At 38.2% G+C, this 22,390-nt stretch overlaps 1 protein-coding gene across 1 annotated transcript in view; it reads right to left on the bottom strand.

Annotated features, from left to right (window-relative positions):
• CNTNAP4 (contactin associated protein family member 4) overlaps positions 1–22,390 on the bottom strand; it is a 236,289-nt gene that overhangs the window by 64,731 nt on the left and 149,168 nt on the right. The window contains exons 9-12 of the mRNA XM_090261235.1: positions 19,194–19,343; positions 13,065–13,236; positions 7,279–7,385; positions 4,556–4,675 (exon numbers count right to left, since the gene is read on the bottom strand). Coding sequence (XP_090117361.1) covers positions 4,556–4,675; positions 7,279–7,385; positions 13,065–13,236; positions 19,194–19,343 — 549 coding nt within the window. The remainder of the gene's footprint in view (positions 1–4,555; positions 4,676–7,278; positions 7,386–13,064; positions 13,237–19,193; positions 19,344–22,390) is intronic.

Genomic DNA, 22,390 nt, shown 5'->3' with positions numbered 1-22,390 from the left:
ATAACAGTGTAGAGGGGAAAACATGCTGCTTAAGCAACACAGCTGAAGAGCCCATGCACTTGCATGCTTAATGGCTGAGGGCGAGAGATGCGACCCGGCCTGTAAAAGCAGGTAGGAAGCGCCGCGACAAGGAAAGCCAGCGAGATGAAAGAAAAGCCTTCCGGAGCAAAACGCTGTAAGAAGGCTGCATTGGAATAATGGTAGTTCATTATTAACTCTCATAGCTATTAAGAAGGCCTTTATGATTGAAATCCTTGAAGTAAAAATAATTTTATTTTAAGTCTTCGACCCTCCAGCCTTCTCACTGAATGGGCTCAGAAGCCCGTATCTCTGAATCACTCAGGGAGCTTGTTAATGGAGTAGAGCCCCAGACCTTGGTCTCTAAACTTACTGACTCAGTGAAATGAAAACCAGAAGTCTTGGTAGCAGTGCAGAGGGTAAGAGTGACTTTAAGCCACCAAATCATCATTTTCACAAAAGTTTGAAAGCCACTGCTCCAGCTCTCATCGTTCTTCCCCTCTGAAACAACCATCTTTATGCAATGTTTGATAGTGAGAAACTTCTTGAATATAAAACTATGTCATTATAGAAAAAGCAGTGGATTTAGTGGAGCAAATGATGACATTTCAATGATGACAGACACTTGCATTCATATTATCCTAATTATTTTAAAATTACAATTAGAATGCTTTGTTTGGAAAGAATTTTCTATTTTTAACCTAATTTAGGAGAATGTCAATCCAAAAGAGATTTTCTTTGTTTTTTAGGTTGTAATGGTTCAAGGTATTTAAAATCATATGAGGTCACAAGAAGAAGTGAGTGACCAGAGGAGGACCCTCACCCAACTATTCCATCACCATGATCTTGGACTCTCCAGTCTCCCAAACTGTGAGAAATAAATTTACATTGTTTACAAGCTACGCAGTCTGGTGCTTTGTTATGGCGACCAGAATGGGCCAAGAAAGGCAGCGTCCTCCATGGCCATTAAGTGAACCCACCTGTGTTACACGAAAAAATCTCCAGACACGTTCCATAGTAATTTCTCCCCAAATCTGTTTTCCCAGGTTTTACCTCCATCTGAAGTTTTTAGTTTATTTTGTATTGTATTTTTCCCATTACCTTTTGTCCGCCTTATGCCCTCTTCCACCCCCCCCTCCCCCCAGCAATCACCACACTGCTGTCCGTGTCCAGGAGTCCTTTTTCTTTTTGGCTTGATCTTTCCACACACACCCCACCGCTGTCATCTGCTCTCTGTCTATGAGTCCGTCTCTATTTTGTTTGTTAGTTCAGTTTGTTCATTAGGCTCCACATATGGGTGAAATCATATGGCATTTGTCTTTCTCTGACTGGCTTATTTCACTCAGCGTGATGTTCTCTGGGTCCATCCGTGCTGTCACAAAGGGTAAAATGTTCTTTTTTATGGCCTAGTAGTGTTCCATTGTATAAATGATAGATGTTTTATCCGCTCATCTACTGATGGACACTTGGGCTGCTTCCAAATTTTGCCTGCTTTACATAATGCTGCAATGAACATAGGCATGTATATATTCTTTCAAAATAGTATTTCAGGTCTCTTCAGATAAATTCCCAGAAGTAAAATCGCTGGATCCTAAGGCAGTTCCATTTTTAGTTTTTTGAGAAAACTCCATGCTGTTTTCCTCAGTGGCTGCACCAGTCTGCATTCCCACCAACAGTGCAGAAGAGTTCCCCTTTCTGCATATCCTCACCAGCACTTGTTGTTTGTTGATATATTGATGATGGCCATTCTGATGGGTATGAGGTGGTATCTCACTGTGGTTTTAATCTGCATTTCTCTGATGATTAGTGATGTTGAGCATCTTTTCATATGTCTATTGGCCATCTGTGTGCCCTTTTTGGAGAAGTGTCTATTCAGGTCCTTGGCCCATTTTTTTAATTGGATTGTTTGTGTGTGTGTGTGAGTGTGTTGAGTTAGTATTATACATTAACACAAAGGAATTGTGGCTCCCATATTCAACTGCCTTCTCAGTAGCTCATCTAAATGTGTAACAGACATTTCAAATGCAAAACATGTAAAACTGATCTTCCCCTTAAACCTTTCTGATCACATCTCAAATAATAGTAACTCCACCATTTGTCTAGTTGGCCAAGACAAAAACGTGGTGTTATTTTTGGTTCCTTTTGTTTTCTCAGACTTCCCATGTATTCGAAGAGAAAATCACACCTCCTTCCTCATCTGCATTGCTATTACCCGGCACAAGCCACCATCATCTGCTCTCACCTTGATTCCTGCATTTAACTAATCTCCAAACAGGTTCCCTAACCCTTTTAACTGATTGATTGGTTGACTGATAGGTTTTGACCTACACAGATAAAAACAGATATATAAGGATGGGCAAAAGTAGGTTTATAGTTTCTTGTATGAAAAATAATGTGATAATTAATAAATAATAATATAAAAAGGAACTGTTTCATGTACTCATGACTGTAAACCTACTTTTGCCTATCCCTGTATAGATTTTATACTCTGTGTGTGTACCCATGGTATATATATATATATATATATATATGGTTTCCTAGCTTCCTTCTACCCCTTCCCCTGAATACTGAATAGGCATTTCCCAACACAGGAGTAATCATGATCCTATTAAAGGAAATCAGATTGCATCCACCATTGTTTAAAACTCTCCAATGTCTTCTCATTTCATTCAGACATCTCATTCAAAGTAAAACCGAAGACCTTTCAACATTGTCTTTTTGACCCCACGATGCTTCCCCTGCTGCCCCAACCCTACTTGATTCTCCTACTAACTCCTCAGCTACTCGCCACACGCCAGCCACGCTGAACCTGCTGCTGGTTTCTGAACACACCCGGTAAGACCACCCCTCCCAGGGCTTAGCAGTTCTCTTTCCTCTGCCTGGGAGGCCTTTCCCCAGATAGTCACTGCCTGATTTTAAGTAGTAAATTCACCTTTCCAACACCCTCAATTTAATATTTCCTTTTTCTGATTTCCACACAGAGTACAACCAATGGAAACTTTCTGAAGTGATGGAACAGGTGGCTATAGAGCAGTTAAAATGTGGCCAGTGAGACTAAGGAACTGACATTTAGTGTAATCTTATTATAATGAATGTAAATTTCAAAAATTTATTTCAATTCATTCAGTTTTATTAATTTTAATTAACCTTGAATCTAAATAGGCACTTGTTTACTAATGGCTACCATATTGGACAGTACACTTTATCTAGATTCCATTTCTTTGCATTTGATCATGAAGGAATCAAGATCCCTTTCTACTTTTATATACAACTTTTCTCAGTGCCACTGGCTGTAAAAGAATCTTGATTCCTCCTATTTTGATTCATTGACCTGTTTATCCTTGTGCCAATCACACACTGCTTTACTTAGCCTGTCTGGCAGAGTTGAGTCCTTCAACTTCAGTCTTGAAGATAAATTTGATTCTTGTTTCTGCAAATCTGCTTATAAATTTTAGAAGCTGCTTGCTTGTTTTTACCTAAACAATTACACCAACCAGCAAACACCCTGCTGGAATTTTAATTTAGGTTTGCACTGAATCAATGACTACTTGGGAAAAATTGATATTTATACCATATTGAGTTTTCTAATCCATGAAATTTTTATATATGTCTCCATTTATTTTGGATTTCAGTTTTATCTCAAGATCATTTTATACTTATCTATATAGAAGCCTTGCACATCTTTCATTAGATTTATTACCATATATTTAAGATTTTTGATGCTCTTAAAAATAAAATCTAAAATTTCATTTCTAATTGCTTATTGCCGATGTACAGAAATCAATTTTTATGTTAATTGATATCCAGTAATCATCCTAAATTTTAGTAGTTCATCTGTAGATTGTTTAGAATATTCTCAATACATAACCTGGTCATCTGCAAATAATGACAATCTTAGTTCTTTTTTTCCAGTCCTTATATCTTTCATTCATTTCTCTTGCTCTATTTTACTTATTAGGACGACCACTCCAACAGGGAACAGCATCATAATGGCAGGCATCCTTGTGTTAACGCTGGTAAGAGAATAAAACTTTCAATATTTTACCATACATTGCATTATATGCTGTAGAGTTTTTGGTGGCTCCTCTTTAACAGATTAAGGAAATTTTCTTCTACTTATAATTTACTGATTTTTTTTTAAGTTTTCATTTTTATCACAGATGTTGAATGTAATCAAATATACTTTCCATGACTATTAATTCCTATTTCACTATATGTAAATCAAGAAGAAGCTTCATGTTTACAAAGACTTTTACATGCATCAATCTCAAAGAATAAAGTCTCCTTTTTGTTTTGAGACTTAATGAGATACACTTATTATTAGATGTTCTACACACACAACACATACATATAAAATAATGACAACATTTTAAATCATTATCATTAAACTATTTTTAAGGATTTATGTTAGTTCTACTGAACAACATATAATTTAATCAAATTGCAAACTAGGTCAACTTTCTACTTGTTCCATTTTAATTTTATGTTTAAAGCATTCTTGCAAATATTACCATTAAATGAAAGTTGATTAACTCACCAGTCATATTGCAATATAGGAGAAACGGTTCTAGGGGACCACTTCCATCTGAATCGATGTAGTAAAACCCTGAAGTATTTTCTCTGTGCTTATAGGCTTCACATGACTGCTCATAGATAGCTGTAAAAAAATGGATCATAATAAATGGAATAGTATAAAATGAATTTTTTAAGTTTTAGTTTGGACACAAAATACTCCATGTTTTAAAATTTAATATGTATATTACTGACAAGAAGGTAAAACATACTTTAAAACAAAACTCTATTCTTTTTTAAAAAATTTGATATGTGCCCTGGCTCAATGGATTGAGCATCAGCCTGCGAGCCAAGTGTTGCTGGTTCGATTCCCAGTCAGGGCACATGACTAGGTTGCACGTCACGTCCCCAGTTGGGGGCGCATGAGAGGCAACCATACAGTGATGTTTCTCTCCCTCTCTTTCTCCTGTCCCCTCTCTCTAAAATAAATAAATAAACAACAAATAAATAAATTATTTTTTAAAAATGATGAGGCTTTAAAAAAGAATTAATATGGATGAAAGCAGGTTAGATAGAAAAAAGAAAGAATGAGGCTGTATTTTATGCTATTATATTTTTATTACTAAAGGAATATGAGAATATGCAGCCAAAATGAAACTTCAGTTTATTTTTACATTAGGTAGAACAACAAAAGAGAAGGTAGTTGTTTTAAATGTTAAGAGGCTTATAAATAAAATTTTGGGCATCCATCCTAAAGGACCTTTCAGCATCCATACTAACCTAACATCTGAAGCACAACAGTATAATCTCCTTCAATAATCTGCTGATAGCAAATAATTACACAATAGAAAAGTTTTAAATAATGTTGTAAGTATTCTCCTTTCTCACATAAGATTATCTATAAATAAAATCCTTTTTTGTAAAAGAAATATGATTTATAAAGCTCCTCATCAATAATTTAAAAGGTAATTTACAAAGGAAACTTTCTATAATGGCCTGTAATGAGAATTCAGGATAATTAAAATTCAAAACAGAAGAAATATTTATATGAAATATGCTCCCAGGAGGGCTCAATGTGTTTTGATCCATAATTGGATATTTTTCATTATACGGTTATATATTTTCCATGCATAAGTTTTTATATTAACACCTATACATGATGCACAATCTCCCTGAATACTTGGACAAATGTACTGATAATTTCCATCAAGCTTCTTAATTCTGTGAAATGAGAAGTAAATCATCCCTGAATGTCCTTTCCTCGTTTATTCTAAATTTTTGAAAATTATGTTAATGAGTTTTAGACAATATGAAATAATGTAACTGATTTGCTCTATGTTATAAAATTTCAGATTATGCAAAATTACTTCTCCATTCCTCCACAGTCTGATGGTTTTATTTTTTCCTATTATATATTACACAGGTGAAAATATAAGCATGGGTTGCTTTCCAGTCACTTCTGTACTTTGTGCAGTGAAGAGGGGATGTAAAAATGGTTAATTTATATTCATCTATATGCACATACTTATGTTCACAAATTCCTTGAAAGATGCTGGCAGTATCTACACGTAACTTTGGAGTGAAGGTGAGTATTAGAAAGGTCACAGAATTGGAGAAGGGTCATTGAGAGTACACTTTTGCTTCATGTGTGTTGCTTGACATTTTATAACATGCCTTTAACATATTTTTTTAAATAAGATCTTTTCAAAAGACCCTGTCCATGCCCCTCCCTTTACTCATGCTAAAGGTGGTGATAGCTTCACAATAACTAGTAAATAACTTGTCATCCTGGCCCCATTTTTCAGAATGGTTATTGGCAAAAACCCTTCAGCTTCATTTAGACTACCTGCTCCAGAATCTAATAAATTAACTCAATGATTAGGTCAAATTGTGGGCCACAGATGACAATATCTTATTTGTTCATTACCTATTTTTTTCAGTTATTGATAACAATTAAAGACAAACAGTCAATCAAAATACATTCAATTAGCTTTCTGTTTTGAGTTAGTTACTATCATAAGATGATGACAATTCAAATATACTGTCCCTCCACTCACTGGGTGACCTGGGTCAAGTATCTTGGTCATTGGTTACAGTGAGATGTGCTTCAAAAACAGCAAATATTCTTCATGATCTTAGGAGGCAATACATTATGTTGATACCTCAGGAACAACTCAGGCTGCAGCCCTGACCAAGACCCCTGAGAGTCCCCTTGTGGAGCCCCGATGGCTGGAAGCCCAGGGTTCCAATCTCAAGTCTGGCCAGAGTACAAAGTAGCGCACAGTGAGACCAGGAGGGGTGGAGCTGATGACTATAAATAGCACTTTGGGGGATCTTATCATATGTACCGAACAACTGGACAACTGAACGGCATGAGTCTTACAACACACACCAACACTGCATCAGAACAAACGTGTGCTTTATAATACAGGACGGGAGCCCTGGCTGCGGTCCTAGGCTCTGGAGCATAATTGCAGGTGTTCACGTCCTCGCTGTGACTCATCTATTGAATAAGCCTCAGGCAAGGGCATTAATTTCTCTGATTAGGGATAAAAATCGTACCCACCTACTGGGGTGGTGATCAGAATTAGGTGGACAACTAGAAATGAACCGGATGCTAAAATTCAGGAGTGGACATTCTAACACATGGTTGGACATGCACGGCCATGTGCTCACACAGCACTGACAAGGAACAGGGAACAAGGAAATGAGAAGAGAGGCAGGAAGCAGCAGGGGTGCTCAGCTTACAGTTGTGGCAGGTGGCTCCCCTGTACCCCGTGCTGGCACAGTTGCAGCGAAAGGTGTTCCAGGACTGGGAGCAGTCCCCACCGTGCTCACAATAGTTGGGCAAACACCTGAAAGAAGGCGCAGACACCATTACCATGTTTCACTTTGAGATGTAAAATATTGATCAGCTGTCCACAGGCATGGAAAAACAGAACGTCAACCACAACATAAAGAGTAAATTTAACATGACTAATGGTTATTCAGTCTGTCATTAAAGCACTTTAATCACAGAACTAAACCTTAGATCAATAAATTCATCAGATTTCAACCAATTCTCGGGTAGTTGTGGCTGCTTAAATTTCAACGTGTCTTACTCTTTCAGGGCCCTTCCTTTGCCCCAAGTAATACAACACTAATTCAATATGTTGCCAGAAATATAAATAGCTTACACAAAATAACAACATACAATCATATCGATTTACTACACTGAATATGTAAAGGAAGAAAAAGTAAAGAAAGAACGAGAGAAGGAGTGGGAAAAAGGGACCTCGTTATTCACTTGGTGTATACATGCAGGACCGTGTAAGGTGCATGATACACACACGGTCTCCAGGCACAGTGTGGGGGCGCCCCAGCATACTAAGCTGAGCTCACAGGGGCTCCCAGAATATTTAAATTTTCAAGAGGAACACAGGCATGTTTAACATCTGTCAAACACTGTGTGACTTTCTAGCTCATATTAGCTCAATTTCAACACTAGATACTAATACAGTCCTTTTAATGATGCTCTATCTTTAAGAAGCTGAACTTCTAGTAGTCGATAAAAAACAAGAACCACATGAAATTGTTGTTGATCAGAAAACGAGAGTGGCAGTGTCTGAGCTAATACCAAGCTTTGAAAAGCGGTACAGTACCCGACAGTAAATATGTGCAATTATTATACTAAGTAACTGATTTTTTGTTTTTCTTTTTTAAATAAACCAGTCTTTGATATTTAGCTACATGTTTACTGTTTTTAATTTTTTTTTTAAGATTTTTATTTATTGATTTTTAGAGAGCGGGGAAGGGAGGGAGAAAGAGAGGGAGAGAAATCTCAGTGTGTGGTTGCCTCTCATGCACCCCCAACTGGGGACCCAGCCCACAACCAGGCCTGTGTCCTGACTGGGAATCAAACCTGTGACCCTTTGGTTCACAGGCCAGTGCTCAATCCACTGAGCCACACCAGCCAGGGCCTAAGTAACTGTTTTTAATTAAAAATAAAAATATTAAAATATATATATAACATTTTCAGAGAGTTACTAAATTGTTAGGACATAAATACATATGATGTTGTTTGGACCTAAACCACTTTTTAAGTGAAAGTAGTAGGTATACCTTTGGCTTGGGACACAGTGAAAAAATTTACTGAATGACAAGCCATGTCTTCAGTATTATAGAGGACAGAATAACATCATGATCTTCCGATCATTTGTCAGTAGGGAAATAACCACTCTGTGGGCATAAGGGACTAGGAATGAGAGCAGGTTTAAGGAGCTCCTCAGAAAATGGAGAGGGAGTCGGGGGACTGGAGGGCGACAGGGGCCAGGCCGGAGGGAAGGTGGCACAAGCCGGGGCCCGGGTCAGAGGAGTGGGCTGGGGGAGCAGCATGATGCAGGGCTGAAGGCCGCGAGCTGGGGAAGCCGGAGGCCGGTGCTGGGCCTGCTGAGGTTGCCAGGGTGGGTGCCGTGACCCGCAGCCTCACACTTGTCAGGAGCCTCTGTGGCTCAGGTGTCATGGACACCAGGGACATACCACACCCTCTGCCTTACCGCAGTCAAGAGAGGGAAGGAGATGACAGGGCTGAGATGGTGACCCTCCTCAATCAGCAGATATTCTTAAGAGGTTGATGTCAAAAGACAGACCTAATCCTTTTGTTTAATAAGTACTTTAGTGAAGCAACTTAGTATTTATGCCCTAACAACTGTCGCCCCTGCCCCAGCCCCACTTGGGTTCCTGCCAAGCCGTGGGGACATGGACATGGGGACACAGACGGCAGTTTCCCTTTGCAGTCCTCACTCACGCCTGAGACACCCGCACCCGGATTCCCTGGGCTTAGGGCCCCTTCCCCTGCATTTCCAGAGAACAAGGGGGCGGCTTGCAAATGTGTGTGTGTGTGTAAATGAGTGTGACTGTGAATAAGGAAGATGTGTGTGTGTGACAAGTGTGAAAATGACCTTATGAGTCTGTGAATGTGTAGAGATGGTATGTTGAGTGTACTTGCCTACGGTGTGTGAGTATATGTGTTAATGTGTGAGAGGTACGTGAATGTGTGTACAAGGTGTGTGCGTGCATAAGGACTGGTAGAAAGCTTTTGGATATGTGTCTGGTGAGCACATGAGTATGCACTTGTGTTGAGAGACTATATATGTGTGAGTGTGAGCATGTGTGTAAATGTATGTACACCATTATGTGCAGGTTTAATCTAACTTACTTAGTTAGAGTAAAAAAGAACCACATTGTTTTAGTGCCTGTCAAATTTAAAAATATATGTTAATGTTCCTGTTTGTTCTTCATTGCGATTTATTAAACCATTAAATTTTGTGTTTATTATACAGTGGTTAAATATTAACCACAATAAATGTTCCTGCGCACCAAGGGGACTTTCCTGAAACCAGAGGGCTGGCAGCAGACGCTGGGCTCTGCCTCGTAGCTGGGCCGCCTAGCCAGCCTCTCTGTGCACGCTCCCATGTTTCTAACAAATAACTACAACTAAGAACAGGTTCTAAGGCTTTTTGTGAGGATGAACTTAAATACATATTAATTAATTAAAAGTTAAAGAACCTAGTCACTGCACAGTCACACTCATAAAGTCACTCACATATCCAAAGTCTCCTTACACCCCTGCACAAATACCACACAACCATGCAGTGCTCACACGTTAGCCCCCACACAGGCACACACACTCACACACAGCCACACCATGCTTACACACTCACACACCTGTAAGGCCGTTCCTTGTACACGTGCATCTTCTTTACACACAGACATTCCCACACACAAGCTTAAGTACTAATTCAGGGAGAGTGTAAAGTTATTTTAAACATACAAATTAATAAAATCATTAAGATTGACTTGTGAATTGAATAAAATTCCCACAGACATATAATGCTCTTTCAAGTGATTGTAGATGCTTTTGTGATAAATGAATATATATAATATAAACTATTTCTGGAATAGAAATCGCTTTTTTATCCTGAATTTTGTTTTTTATTTGTTGTGTGTGAGTATGTATGTGAAGGTAACTGTAAAATGTTTGTATAACAATGAATGACTTATGAGGAGGATATGGGAGATTTTATTGACTTCTTTACACTTCCTTGTATTTTGCAATTCTAAAAAATTCATGTCTTACATTTCATTATTTCCAAACATGAACAAGTGCTCTTTTAAAATATGTGCATTTATTCTTATTTATCATCTCAACTGCTCCTCAGAGATACTAGTAGACTTAGAATCTAGCTAACTGCTTGAAAGATATTGGAAAATATTTTTGACACTCTGCCAAACCACTTCTGTTTTTCTCCCATATTCCTTTCCAGTTTCTCCTTTTCCTATCTCAATAAAACTTCTAAAATAAAAAAATAAAATGAAAAACAATAAATAAATACTAATTCATGTTAGGTGCTTAGCACAGAGCTAGCACACAGATTTATTTTTAAAAGGCTCTATTTAATAATGCTTTGGAAGCTGTGTCAATAGGTATAGCTTATAAGACCAAAATAAATGAATAGTCGGTCCTTTGTATCCACTGGTCCTGCATCCACGGATTCAACAACCGGGGATGGAAAAAATCGAGGGGGGAGAAGAAGTTACCTCGTTGCTGGTGTGTACTACGCAATTAGGCCTATGACAGTTGCAGCTATAGGGAGCACGCACAGATTTTTTCTTGCCGTTATTTCCAAAATTATACAGTATAACAACTATTTACATAGCATTTACATTGTATTAGCTATTTACATAATCCAGAGATGACTTAAAGCATAGGGGAGGGTGTGCGTGGGTCATGTACAAACACTACGCCATTCTATAAGCACCCACGGATTCCGGTTCTCTGCAGAGTATTGGACCTAATCCTCCCAAAGATACCAAAGGATGAGTACATATATTTTTTCTTATGAGTATAAGAGAGTGATACCTTTGGAAATTTAAAAGGCATACAAATGTAAAACTTGCTCTCTTTCTAAGATTGCTTGGGTCACTGTGAGACATTTTTTCTTTAAAAAACAATGTGTAGTCAAGACTCCTGCATAATTTGCTCACTATTTCTGAAGTCTTTTTAAGGTGTGATATTGAAACCACAAATTCTCCAGCTGTGCTGCACTTACTCTATCTTACAAGTGTGTACCTCTGGAAAGCAGGCACCAGGGATTCGAGCGTCGATAGCAGCGCCGAAGCAACCACATAGGAGAAGTGCGGATCTGCTTGTACCCAAAGACTTTTCTGCCATCTGAGCCGGTCAACATGACTATGTTCATGGGTGGATGACCGAATGTCCCCACTGGTCCCTGATGGCTGTTACCCATCAGAGGTAGGGGCTCCCGGCCTTTGTGAGTGAGCCCCACGTTAGGAAGCAGATCCATGGAGCCTTGCTATATGCCCTCCTCAAAACGGGGATTAAGGTTCCAGAGCTGGTATAGTTGTAACTATGGAAAAACTCACTGTAATTCAATGCCCAAATCAAGCCATTGAGGTTTATTATCTAAATTCTCCCTTTACACACCCTCACTCATTATAGAAAGAATTGTTTTATCTGCAAGTGGGGTTAAATAAATAAATGTGTATTCATAGAAAAGATGTCCTTCTAAGTCATTGTTAACTAAGATTATAATTATTTTATTGACATAACAATGCCTATTAGTGTTTAAAATAGACCAACAAACATTGACAGAGTAAAAGGTCTATCAGAGAGAAATAGATGAGTGTTTGTGTTGATAAAATGTTTCATACAAATAAAAAGTTATCTTTAAAACCCAGAATTTATGAATTTATTCAAAATACACAGCACTATTACAGGGCAGGGGCTAAGTTTGTCACAGGGTATAGTTCTTTAAAATCTGACTGAAAAATTATTTGGATAAAGCTCACCATGCCTAAAAATACTTCTAAATTACTATCAATTATCGTTCTAAAAGTTGCTTGTCCTCTGCAATTAACTCCTAAACCTTGCACTAGCATGTCCTGTACTAGAGTTCCTACCTAAACTATGGGAGCAGCCTTAACCTTGATCAACACCACAGCTCCAAACTTTTCCTCAGGACAGGTTCCTTTCATATTCCCTGCAGAGAAGATAGTAATGGGTTCTTAAAGGTACACAGTCGGAGCATGGCGACCAGTTAAATTTCTGTGCCTCTGATAACATTATTCAGGTGTCAGGGAGCAAAGACAGTTTGATAACTGACCAAATAGGTCTCTGATTTCTTGGAACCTGATGGTCAATGTTAGGGTATCCTAAGCTATTGAGTTTAGTGATATACTTTTGATCCATTGATATCCACCTAAGATTATAGCCGCATCAATGTTATCTTTTATGAACTGGTAGCATGTGTCCACATAAACAGCATGGTAACATGTTTGCTACCTAAATTTTATCACTGCAAATATGAAATATAAAAGTAAAGGTATATTTTTCTTATTTCTAATGTGAATATAATAATTCATTTCCCATGCAAATGATGATGGTAGGAAGCAGGAGAGAAAATGTGTTTGTTTTATATGTAAATTTTGATCTGCCACCAAACATATGACAACAGTCAGGAGATGGTCCTTACCTGTCTGTGATTCCACAGGAGTCTATCTGAAGGTCACTGAAGTTCCCCAAGGTCCCCTGCTGAACGGAAATCAGATCTACTGCTTTGTTACTAATAGAAATGTGTCTCATACATCCCTGAAATCCACCAAGGGGATTTGTACATTTGGAGCCAAAGCTGTTGTCAGGACAACCTGATAAAACAAAGCAGAGTAAAACCAGGATATATCATAATGAGTAAGAATTCAGTATCATAACATACTTCATTTAAAATAATAAAATAGGGATTTGATTATTTTATTAAATTAATAGAGGGAGAAAAAAGCCCATTGCAATTATAATTAGTTCGCTCTAAATTACAAATTTCAATTTATACAAAGTATTTCTTCTCCTTACAGGATTCATAGGAAATTTCTGCTGTTATAATAACTATGTGCAAGGATACTGACTTGATTTAAATTTTAAAATTATGCATATATTAGCCCAGAACCCTAAACATGTTAGTTAGTCAGCAGTATTTAAATTACATACAATGTAAATACAGGAAGTTAAGTCTTTTGGGACACAAAAAGAATAGAAAGGATGAAAATGTGCACTACAGATAAGAAAAGATAAATAAATCAATAAAGGTGAAATACTTTTGTATTTAAAGCTACCTATTTGGAAAAGAAGTTATATTGACTTGAAATAAAATTACCAATTATAATATTTTATTTAATTAAATGCATCACTTTAATATACATGAGCCATATATATATATATATATATGCATTTTAATGAATCATAATGACTTAATGTGAAAACATTCCATTGTTTAATTTTGTTTATATTTTGCCTCATAAAAGAATGTTCTTTTATATTGATTTTTTCTAACATGTATCTAAGACCTGGTACTAATTATTTAAATAATAAAGAACTATAATATTGACCATTATTGTCTGGGATTTAATGATGTTCTAAGTGTTTCTCTATCCAAGTGAAATAAATAATTTTATGGAGTATGAACAAATATATTATACTTATGCATTTTTCATTAATCTTTCTTTGCTGTAATGATTGTCAACCACTATTACAATTTCAAAAAATTAGACATGAACTAGCAACTTCCTAATTCTGTACAATTCATGCTAGTTTCTACCTGGGAATCTGCAGTATAATTAAATATTTTGACTGAGGATATTTACTTTTATTGCTTTGTTTTCCTAACAAAATGCATTTACATGGCAATTCAAGGCCAAATTCATATTCAACACTGTTATCAGACACTTGAAATGTCAAATTTTAACCAATGGAGACAGTGGAGTTTCAAATTTAATTTATCAAGCAAAGGTAATAAAAGCTCTTTGAGTATCAATTTATAAAACACAGCACTATACACATCCTCAGTGTTTAAATTACTTCTGTGGTATAGAATATGGTGACCATATCTCTATGTGTTTTCTAGATGACTTATTAACCAATTAAGAATGTTAAAATAAAAATAGAAAGGATAATAGTTTAATAATATACGGGGCAACTACAATATACCAGGAATATAAACAGCTCTGCTAATCTCCTTTACTCCAGATGGTGTTTCCTGACACATTTCAAAGCATTTCAAAATAAAATGAATTGTGCAACATGCCTGTCAGAAACAAAACCAAGAAAACTTGTAGTCATAAGTAAAGATCATGGGACTTTACAGAAAGCAACACCCTCCTGCCGCGAGGCATTTCATATTCCTAGCCCCATACTTAATAGCAAAGAGACGCTAAGAACAAAGCGGGGTCCAAGGCAGGTTAGTCTCATTAGTCCGTGATAACAGGCATCCACAAGTTAATATAATGCATTCACAGAGAGAATTTCAGCACTGAACCCATTTGAAAGGGAAGTTCTAAAATATGAAGATTTCTGGGAAATACTGAGTGCTGAATTAATGGATGGATCCATTACTAGAGGCAGTCAGCATGTTAAACACCTACAAGGATGACAGGTAAATTACCACTGTGTGTCACTGGGCCGGAGTGAGATGTCGGTTAGACTTCAGGGTGATGCAGCCAGTCCAGTGGACGGACAAAGCTTGACCTGCACAAGCAGGAGTGTGTGAATTTTACACAGTCTGGTAACTAGCTCGTGCCATGGGGCGTGTTAGAGAAGAGCACCGAGACTGCACAGGGGAATCTGCAGCAGGTAATCCGGAGGACCAAGATTTAAAATTTGTAATTTATAAATGCTTACAAGCTGACCACGATGCAGTCTGGCTTTGCGAAAAGCATAAATTTGAGGGGAGGCTAAAAAGAGGTAAAAAATGATGGACAAACAGTAGAATTTGGCGTGGTATACGCCGAGCACTGCCGGCTCAGGAGCAGCCCACTCTCCCAACATGACTGCCGCTCCCAAGGCTGACGCAGAACGGAGACGCACCCCAGGGGGTTGGAACACACCACTCCTTCACAGCGGGGCAGCGCGGCCAGGTTAGACTGACCATTTGCTGGTAACTGGAAACTTGCTGTAGAATGCAAGGAGAAGCGAGGGAGAACTGATGGGAAGTGTCTCAGAACATGGGGTAGTTATTTACTTGATGATAACCTGGCTGAAGAATAAACAACCCGAGAAAAGCCTTCCACCAAGGTAAAGCAACCTGATAATAAAGGGGACTCTCATGTAAGACCAGAAGGTTTTCTAGGGTGACCATCTGTCACAGTTGCTCTGAGGGAGGGGTGTTCCCAGGATTCTGAGCTTTCAGTGCTGGAACTGGAGAGAGTTGGCCACCCCACACCCCATTGCCAGTCCCACGCAGGCCATCAGGGCCCCTGTGGCAGTCCTGCACTTTAGGGAACCTTAGTCTAGCCTCATCCAGCCTTGCTTTTGCTCATGGCCCCAAGAGGCCTCACAAAGTAAGGTGATGTGCCCATTCAGACTCTTCTCCCCACTATCCAGTCCACTCCCAGAATCCAGAATTCCCAGCCCACCCGCCCTAAGCGGGTGTCCAGGGCAATGGATCACCTCTACCAGGTCCTGAAGGCACCGTCTGGGAGGAGGAGGCAGGGCAGCAAAAGGCCTCCTGCTTTCTTCTGGACCCTTGCTCCCAGCCCTGGAAAGATGAGGGAGCGCTGGCACTTGCAGGCCACATATTTAGTGACATACCCTGGTACTGAAGGGCACCGACTGGGAAGATGATTGAATAAACAGAGATACCTAAGTAAACTGAAGACTGGTTTTCTTTTTTAAAGTGCTGAAGTTGGAAATTTACTACAGAAGCTTCCACAATACACTGTTCAAAAACTTAGAGACACCTTAATAAATGTCAAATCATACAGAGGGAAAAATAAATAAATCCAAAATTCAAGACAGTGTTCACCTGGGGAGATGAAGGGATATGACCCTGAAAGGACAAATGGGTGTTGGTGATACTATCTTTCTTAAGATATGAAAGGAATGTGTAGATGTGTACTTTCAAAAAAATAAGTAGAATTCTTTAAATTGTATATATCATGTTAGATGTGAACAATGGAGGAAACTGGGTGTGGGCATATGAAAAGTCTCTATATGTCTTTGCAATGTTTTGGTAAATCTAAAACTATTCACAAATTCAAAATTTATTTAAATATAATGGTGTGTATCATATGAATCATAATAAGAGCAATCAATATTACAGAGTACATGTGATCTATTTCACTATAAAATGTGTATGAATAAAAGCAATCAAAATTTCTACAAAAAAAAATAGGTAGGCATCGTTAAATCTGAACAAGAACATAAAATACTTGAAGAATCATGATTCTTTTTTCATGATTTACACTTTTTTACAGCCTTTTTTTGTGTGTGTCACTTGACAATATGCTTGTTCTTTCCCCTTATCTCTGTTAGTGCTTCTAAATCTTTTCCTTTGAAGTAAAAGCTCTTGGTTAAGTTGGTCTATATATCTTACATCTCTTAAAGGAATGTGTTCCTATGAATTACCGTACAGTCAATCATACATTCCATCAGGTTTTATAAACAACTTGGTTCATAAATGGTCGAATCTGCCATGGCCAGGTAGCTCCGTTAGTTAAGAGTGTCATCTCAATATGCCAAGGTTGCGGGTTTGATCCCCAGTCAGGGGATCAAATGAATGCATAAATAAGTGGAACAACAAATCAATATTTTTCTCTCCCTTTCCCCCTTTCTTCCTCCCTCTCTCTCTAAAATCAGTAAGTAAAAAAATTTAAAAGAAAGGTAGAAACCTTACTCAAGGAAGAAATTCCATTTTGTTTTATTTATTTATTTATTTATTTATTTATTTATTTATTTTTAATTAATTTATTTTTAGAGCGAGGATAAAGAAGAAAGAGAGGGAGAGAAACATCACTGTGTGGTTGCCTCTCACTCGCGCCCCCAACTGAGGACCAGACGTGCAACCTAGCCATGTGCCCTGACTGGGAATCGAACCAGCGACACTTGGCTCGCAGGCTGATGCTCAATCCACTGAGCCACAGCAGCCAGGGGCAGAAATTCCCTTTTTTAAGAGTTTTGGCACTAGGCTGTCTTTCACAGTAATAGTTTATGTAGCGGTTTTGTTTGTTTGGTTGTTCTTAATATCAGATGAATAATTCACAATCTGTGTGCTGTAAACTCTTAGAAAGGAATTTGTATTACTTTCTCCCTTTTATTGACTGTATTAAAGTAATACTGGTTAACAAAATTATATGGGTTTCAGGTGCACGGTTTCTACAACACATCATCTGTACACTGTGTTATGTGTTCACCATCACCATTTATGAGGGGAGTGGAAGGGTTGAGCAAAAAAAAAAAAAGAGAGAGAGAGATAAAAACTCACAGACATGAACAATAGTGTGGTGATTGCTGGCGGGTGGGGGGGGTGGCGGGAAAGGGAGGTGGAGAAGGGTTTAGGGGGTATAACTGAATAATAAAAATTGGGCTTTCCACCAAAGTCAAAAGTGACTCTAGGTAGAAGTAACTATTAAAATTTAACATAACAATACACCCTGACTGGTATGGCTCAGTTAGTTGAGTGTCCTCCCATAAAGCAAAAGGTCACCAGTTCAATTCCCAGTCAGGGCACATGCCTGAGTAATGGGTGCAGTTCACTGTCAAGGCATGTATGAAAGGCAACCCATAGAAGTTTCTCTTTATCTCTTTCTCCCTCCCTCTCCCTCTCTAAAAATAATTAAATAAAATCTTTAAAAATAAAATTAAATAGCCCTAGGTGGTGTGGCTCAGTGGACTGAGTGCCAGCCTGTGAACCAAAGGGTCACCAGTTTGATTCCCGGTCAGGGCACATGCCCGGGTTGCGGGCCGGGTCCCAAGTTGGGGGCTAGCATGAGGCAACCACACATTGATGTTTCTCTCCCTCCCTTTCTCCCTCTCCTCCCCTCTCTCTAAAAATAAGTACATAAGATATTTTTTAAAAATAAAATGAAATAACAATAAGAAATGCCTCAAGTCATGTTTAGAAATAAGTCTTACTACTAGTAGTTTTACAATTTCACTTTTCTAATGGCAAATAACATTTTATTTTAATTTTCAGTGCTAAAGATTCTTTCCCATTTCTAAGGTTTCCTTTCCAAGCCTTCAGTTCAATCAAACATACACTGGACAAGTAAATGCTTCATTTGTTTTTGTTCTCTAAGAGAAATGGCCTGGCATTGATGGTTGATGCCCAAATTTTATCAAACGTAACAGTTATTACATTATTACTTAGCAATGAGAAGCGGTTTCTATGGCTAATTAAGTTCAATTATTTTGTCCATCGGCATCATACTGCCTTCTATACTGGGCAGCTGGAAAGCAATAAAGATGCTCTAGAAATGCCAAGAGGTGAAATCAGGAAAATACTGTGATAAAACCAGCCCATTAAATCAGAAAAAAAAGACATATAAGGACCATTTAACATTAGGAAAATATAACAAAGTTTGAAAGTAAGAAATGAAGAGGTTGGCCTAATTTCAATTAATCTTATTGTAGAAACTGTAAATATAAGTTCACGTCAAAGAAATGCATTTTAGGTTATAATTTGTCATCTTGCTCCATTCAACATTTCCATGTTCAGAGAAAGAGAGATATTATTCCATAGTACTGATGTAGGTAACACATGATGACATCCCCAGGACACAGGGGATGGACCACAAATACGGTTCAACTGCCCAGATGGCCTCACCTATTCTCTTACCTCCAAAATAATAGGTGCCACCTGAATAAATCTGCTCGGGCCCCAGGGAGGTAGCAGCAGAGGCCGCCTGGCCATCCACCACCACACGCAGGTGGTTCCTTCTGGCAGACAAGGAGGCGGAATGCCACTGTCCATCATTTAATCCGACACCTGGGGGAGATAAAATCAGTCAAAGGAGTTATGTTTCAACAGTGAACAGTAGAAACACTTGGTGAGACAGCAACACGCACACCACTCATTCAAGTCCAACACATCTATCAATAAAGAGAAACAGAAAGGAAGAAAGGAAAGGGAGGTGAGTGGGAAATCAGCATCCTCTGTGGGGAACATGTGCATTCCTAGTTCCTTTTCTTAGGGCTTCAGTAAAGAGAACAAAATTTCCAAATTTAGACAATCCGAAATGGTTAAAATCTTTCCATTATTTGGCATGGACCAATTTTCAGCTTCCATCATGTCTCATAATTTAGCTTTTAAAGGGAAGGGTTTGGGAAGAGCACAGATAAAATGCTTTATCTGCTTTTGAACACTTTTATGTAATCATCTTTTATAATATTATAGAATATTGAGCAAAGTATATCAAGTCAATCATTACAAGATATTTGAAGAGACTGTAACGAATATTGGAAGTTCACTAGCATAATGAAAAGTTAAAAAAAAATAAAGCAGTGTGCAAAACCATATTTACACAGTTAATCCTCATAATTTGCAGATTCCATCTTTGCAAATTCACCTACTTGCTATAATTTATATAAAATCCCCAAATCAACACCTGGAGCACTTTCAGAGTCATTCACAGACAAGCACAGAGCAGGGACTGATACACAGATTTACAGCCGAGGTCAAACAAGGCGATGCTTCAAGTTTCAGCTCTCCTACGTAAACATGTTCTCTCACATTTTTGTGTTTTTGTTGGTGATTTTAAAAGGCTCCCCAGCAAAGTGATGAAATGCTGTCCAGTGTTCCTAAGTATACAAAGGCTATAACGTGCCTTCACGTCACATGTGTGTTAAACCAGCTTCATTCAGGCATAAGTTATGGCTGTCAGCTGTGTCCTCAGTGTTAATCCATCAACTATATATATATAACAAGGTGTATTTAAACAAGATCACCCATAAAACAGATTATGTATGATTGGTTGACAAAAATTTTATGACCAGAGGCCCTAGGAGCAATGGTTCAGTATTTGTTAATCTGGTGTTCACGTCAACTTTATAGTACATAACTATTGCAAATAATAAGAATCGACTCTCTATAAACCATGCTAATTATACTCCTAATTTTTGTATGAATAAAGGAAACGGCTGAAAAAAATATACTACCAAAATAGAAAGTAATTTTTGCATGAAGTTGAATTGTGGTTGTTCTTATTCATTTTTTTTCTGTATTTTCCAAGTTTATATAAATCATAAATTGTTTTAACTAAAAATCAAGGTTTTCTTATCGCCTCTAAAAAGCAATCTCTGGTCTCTCATAAAGCAGTGCCCATGTCATGAATCTATGAGATGGTGTAGACTTTCCCTCTTAGAAGGAAGTAAGTCTACGCGGGCTCTGTGGGTGAAGATGCAGAGGTGGGTGGAATTCAGGGCCCTTCTGCTGTGGATTGACCAGTAAGCTTCACGTCCACTAAATATTCAACTCTGTATGAGTCTGCAGGTCAAATTAGTAAGCAGAAATATGAGTACTCTATTAAACCCAAAGGTCATGGGTCACTCTTCTGATATTATGTGCAATTTCTTTATTTCCCCAGCTATATTCGACCATAAGCTTTCAGAGAGAAAATGCATAGAAGCTCCCTCGGTGATTAAGCTCTTTGGCCTGGACTCATTTACTATATATAACACAAATCCCATTCTGGGCATCAAAGCTCATTTTTACATTACATCCATTAAGCAAAAAGAGTTCCAAAGACCCAGCTTGGGTTTCGTTTGTAAAAGATAAGGGAAAAGACCTGAAAACTGAAAAACGAAGAATGCAAGTTAGATACTTTTAGACATATTTTCTAAGAGTAGACTCTGAAATGGACGGCTAAATAGAATTACATAATCCCTGATGGTATGAGACTGGACTAAAATAAATCAAATGGCCCAGATTTGCCATCCAGTGCTTCCTCTACGAGGACACATTTAGAATGAAAATCCCTGGGCTGAGTTCTGCGTCACAGGCACGCTACCCTGTCCCTGCCCCACCGCCTGTCTACTATCATCTTTTCTCAAAGCATCAATGTTCCCGTACACCCGCCTTTACTCCTGTTCCTTCACTTGAGGCGTTCCATTGGTCCAGGGCGGCGCTTCTCAGACTACCTGTGCTGATGAACGTCTTCTTTTCCAGTCTACTGCAGATAGATAGTTTTACGAAATTCACTCAAAGAGAACTAACTAAAAATTAAACAAAGAAGACATAATAAAAGGCAGGTCCACTGACTATGTGTTTAGATGGCGCAGCAATACCTTACTGCTACAGCGGTTTCTAAGAGCTCCGTCCTGGTAACAAGTATGCGCTGAAGCAGTTTACTCCAGGGACCGCACTCTGGGTAGCAGCGCTCCCAGGCGACTGCTGGGTTAGGCACACAGCAGGGTTAAGTCCGAAGCTGGGGAACTTCTTTTGTCCACATGGAAGCCAATTTAATTTAAGAACAAAAAATTGCTAGGATAGCCTACTCTGTTATTTGACACAGTTAAATGTACTCGGCTAGCAGGTTAAAAAGTCATGCTGGGTTTGCAGGGAATCCGTCAGAAAGCTGTTCTCAAGCCTCCCTGGTGAAAGACGTCACTCACTTATTACCTGCCAATGGATGTATTACTGAAATTAAATAAGGGGATTGTTTAATTCATTTCGCCTAACTCTACATAATGGAAAGGATCGCTTTTAAATCAGATTCTATTTTTTTAAATATATGCTCCTTCTGATTTTTAGGTGGGATGAGAAGTGAACCCTTTTCAAAAGCTCACAAAAGAAGGAAAGGAGAAGAAGGAATTACAGAATCTACATCTTTTTTCTTGTTAGGTAACTAAATGTTAATTCTAGTACACTGTTCTTGCCCCTGATAGTTTTTGAGTTTGCAGGAGGGAGAATGTTGTTGGTATTAATAATACAATAATAATAATGACAGTTTTATTTTTATTGAACTATTATTCATAACAGGTACTGTGTGCTTTATATGCATTGTGTCATCTAGACTTCAACCCTGCTATTATTTT

The sequence above is a fragment of the Furipterus horrens genome, unplaced genomic scaffold (genome assembly GCF_987537825.1).
Source record: "Furipterus horrens unplaced genomic scaffold, mFurHor1.1.pri manual_scaffold_13, whole genome shotgun sequence".
Lineage (NCBI taxonomy): Eukaryota > Metazoa > Chordata > Mammalia > Chiroptera > Furipteridae > Furipterus > Furipterus horrens.
The sequence above is the reverse complement of the archived record's forward strand: the minus strand, read 5'-3'. Positions and strand labels throughout refer to the sequence as shown.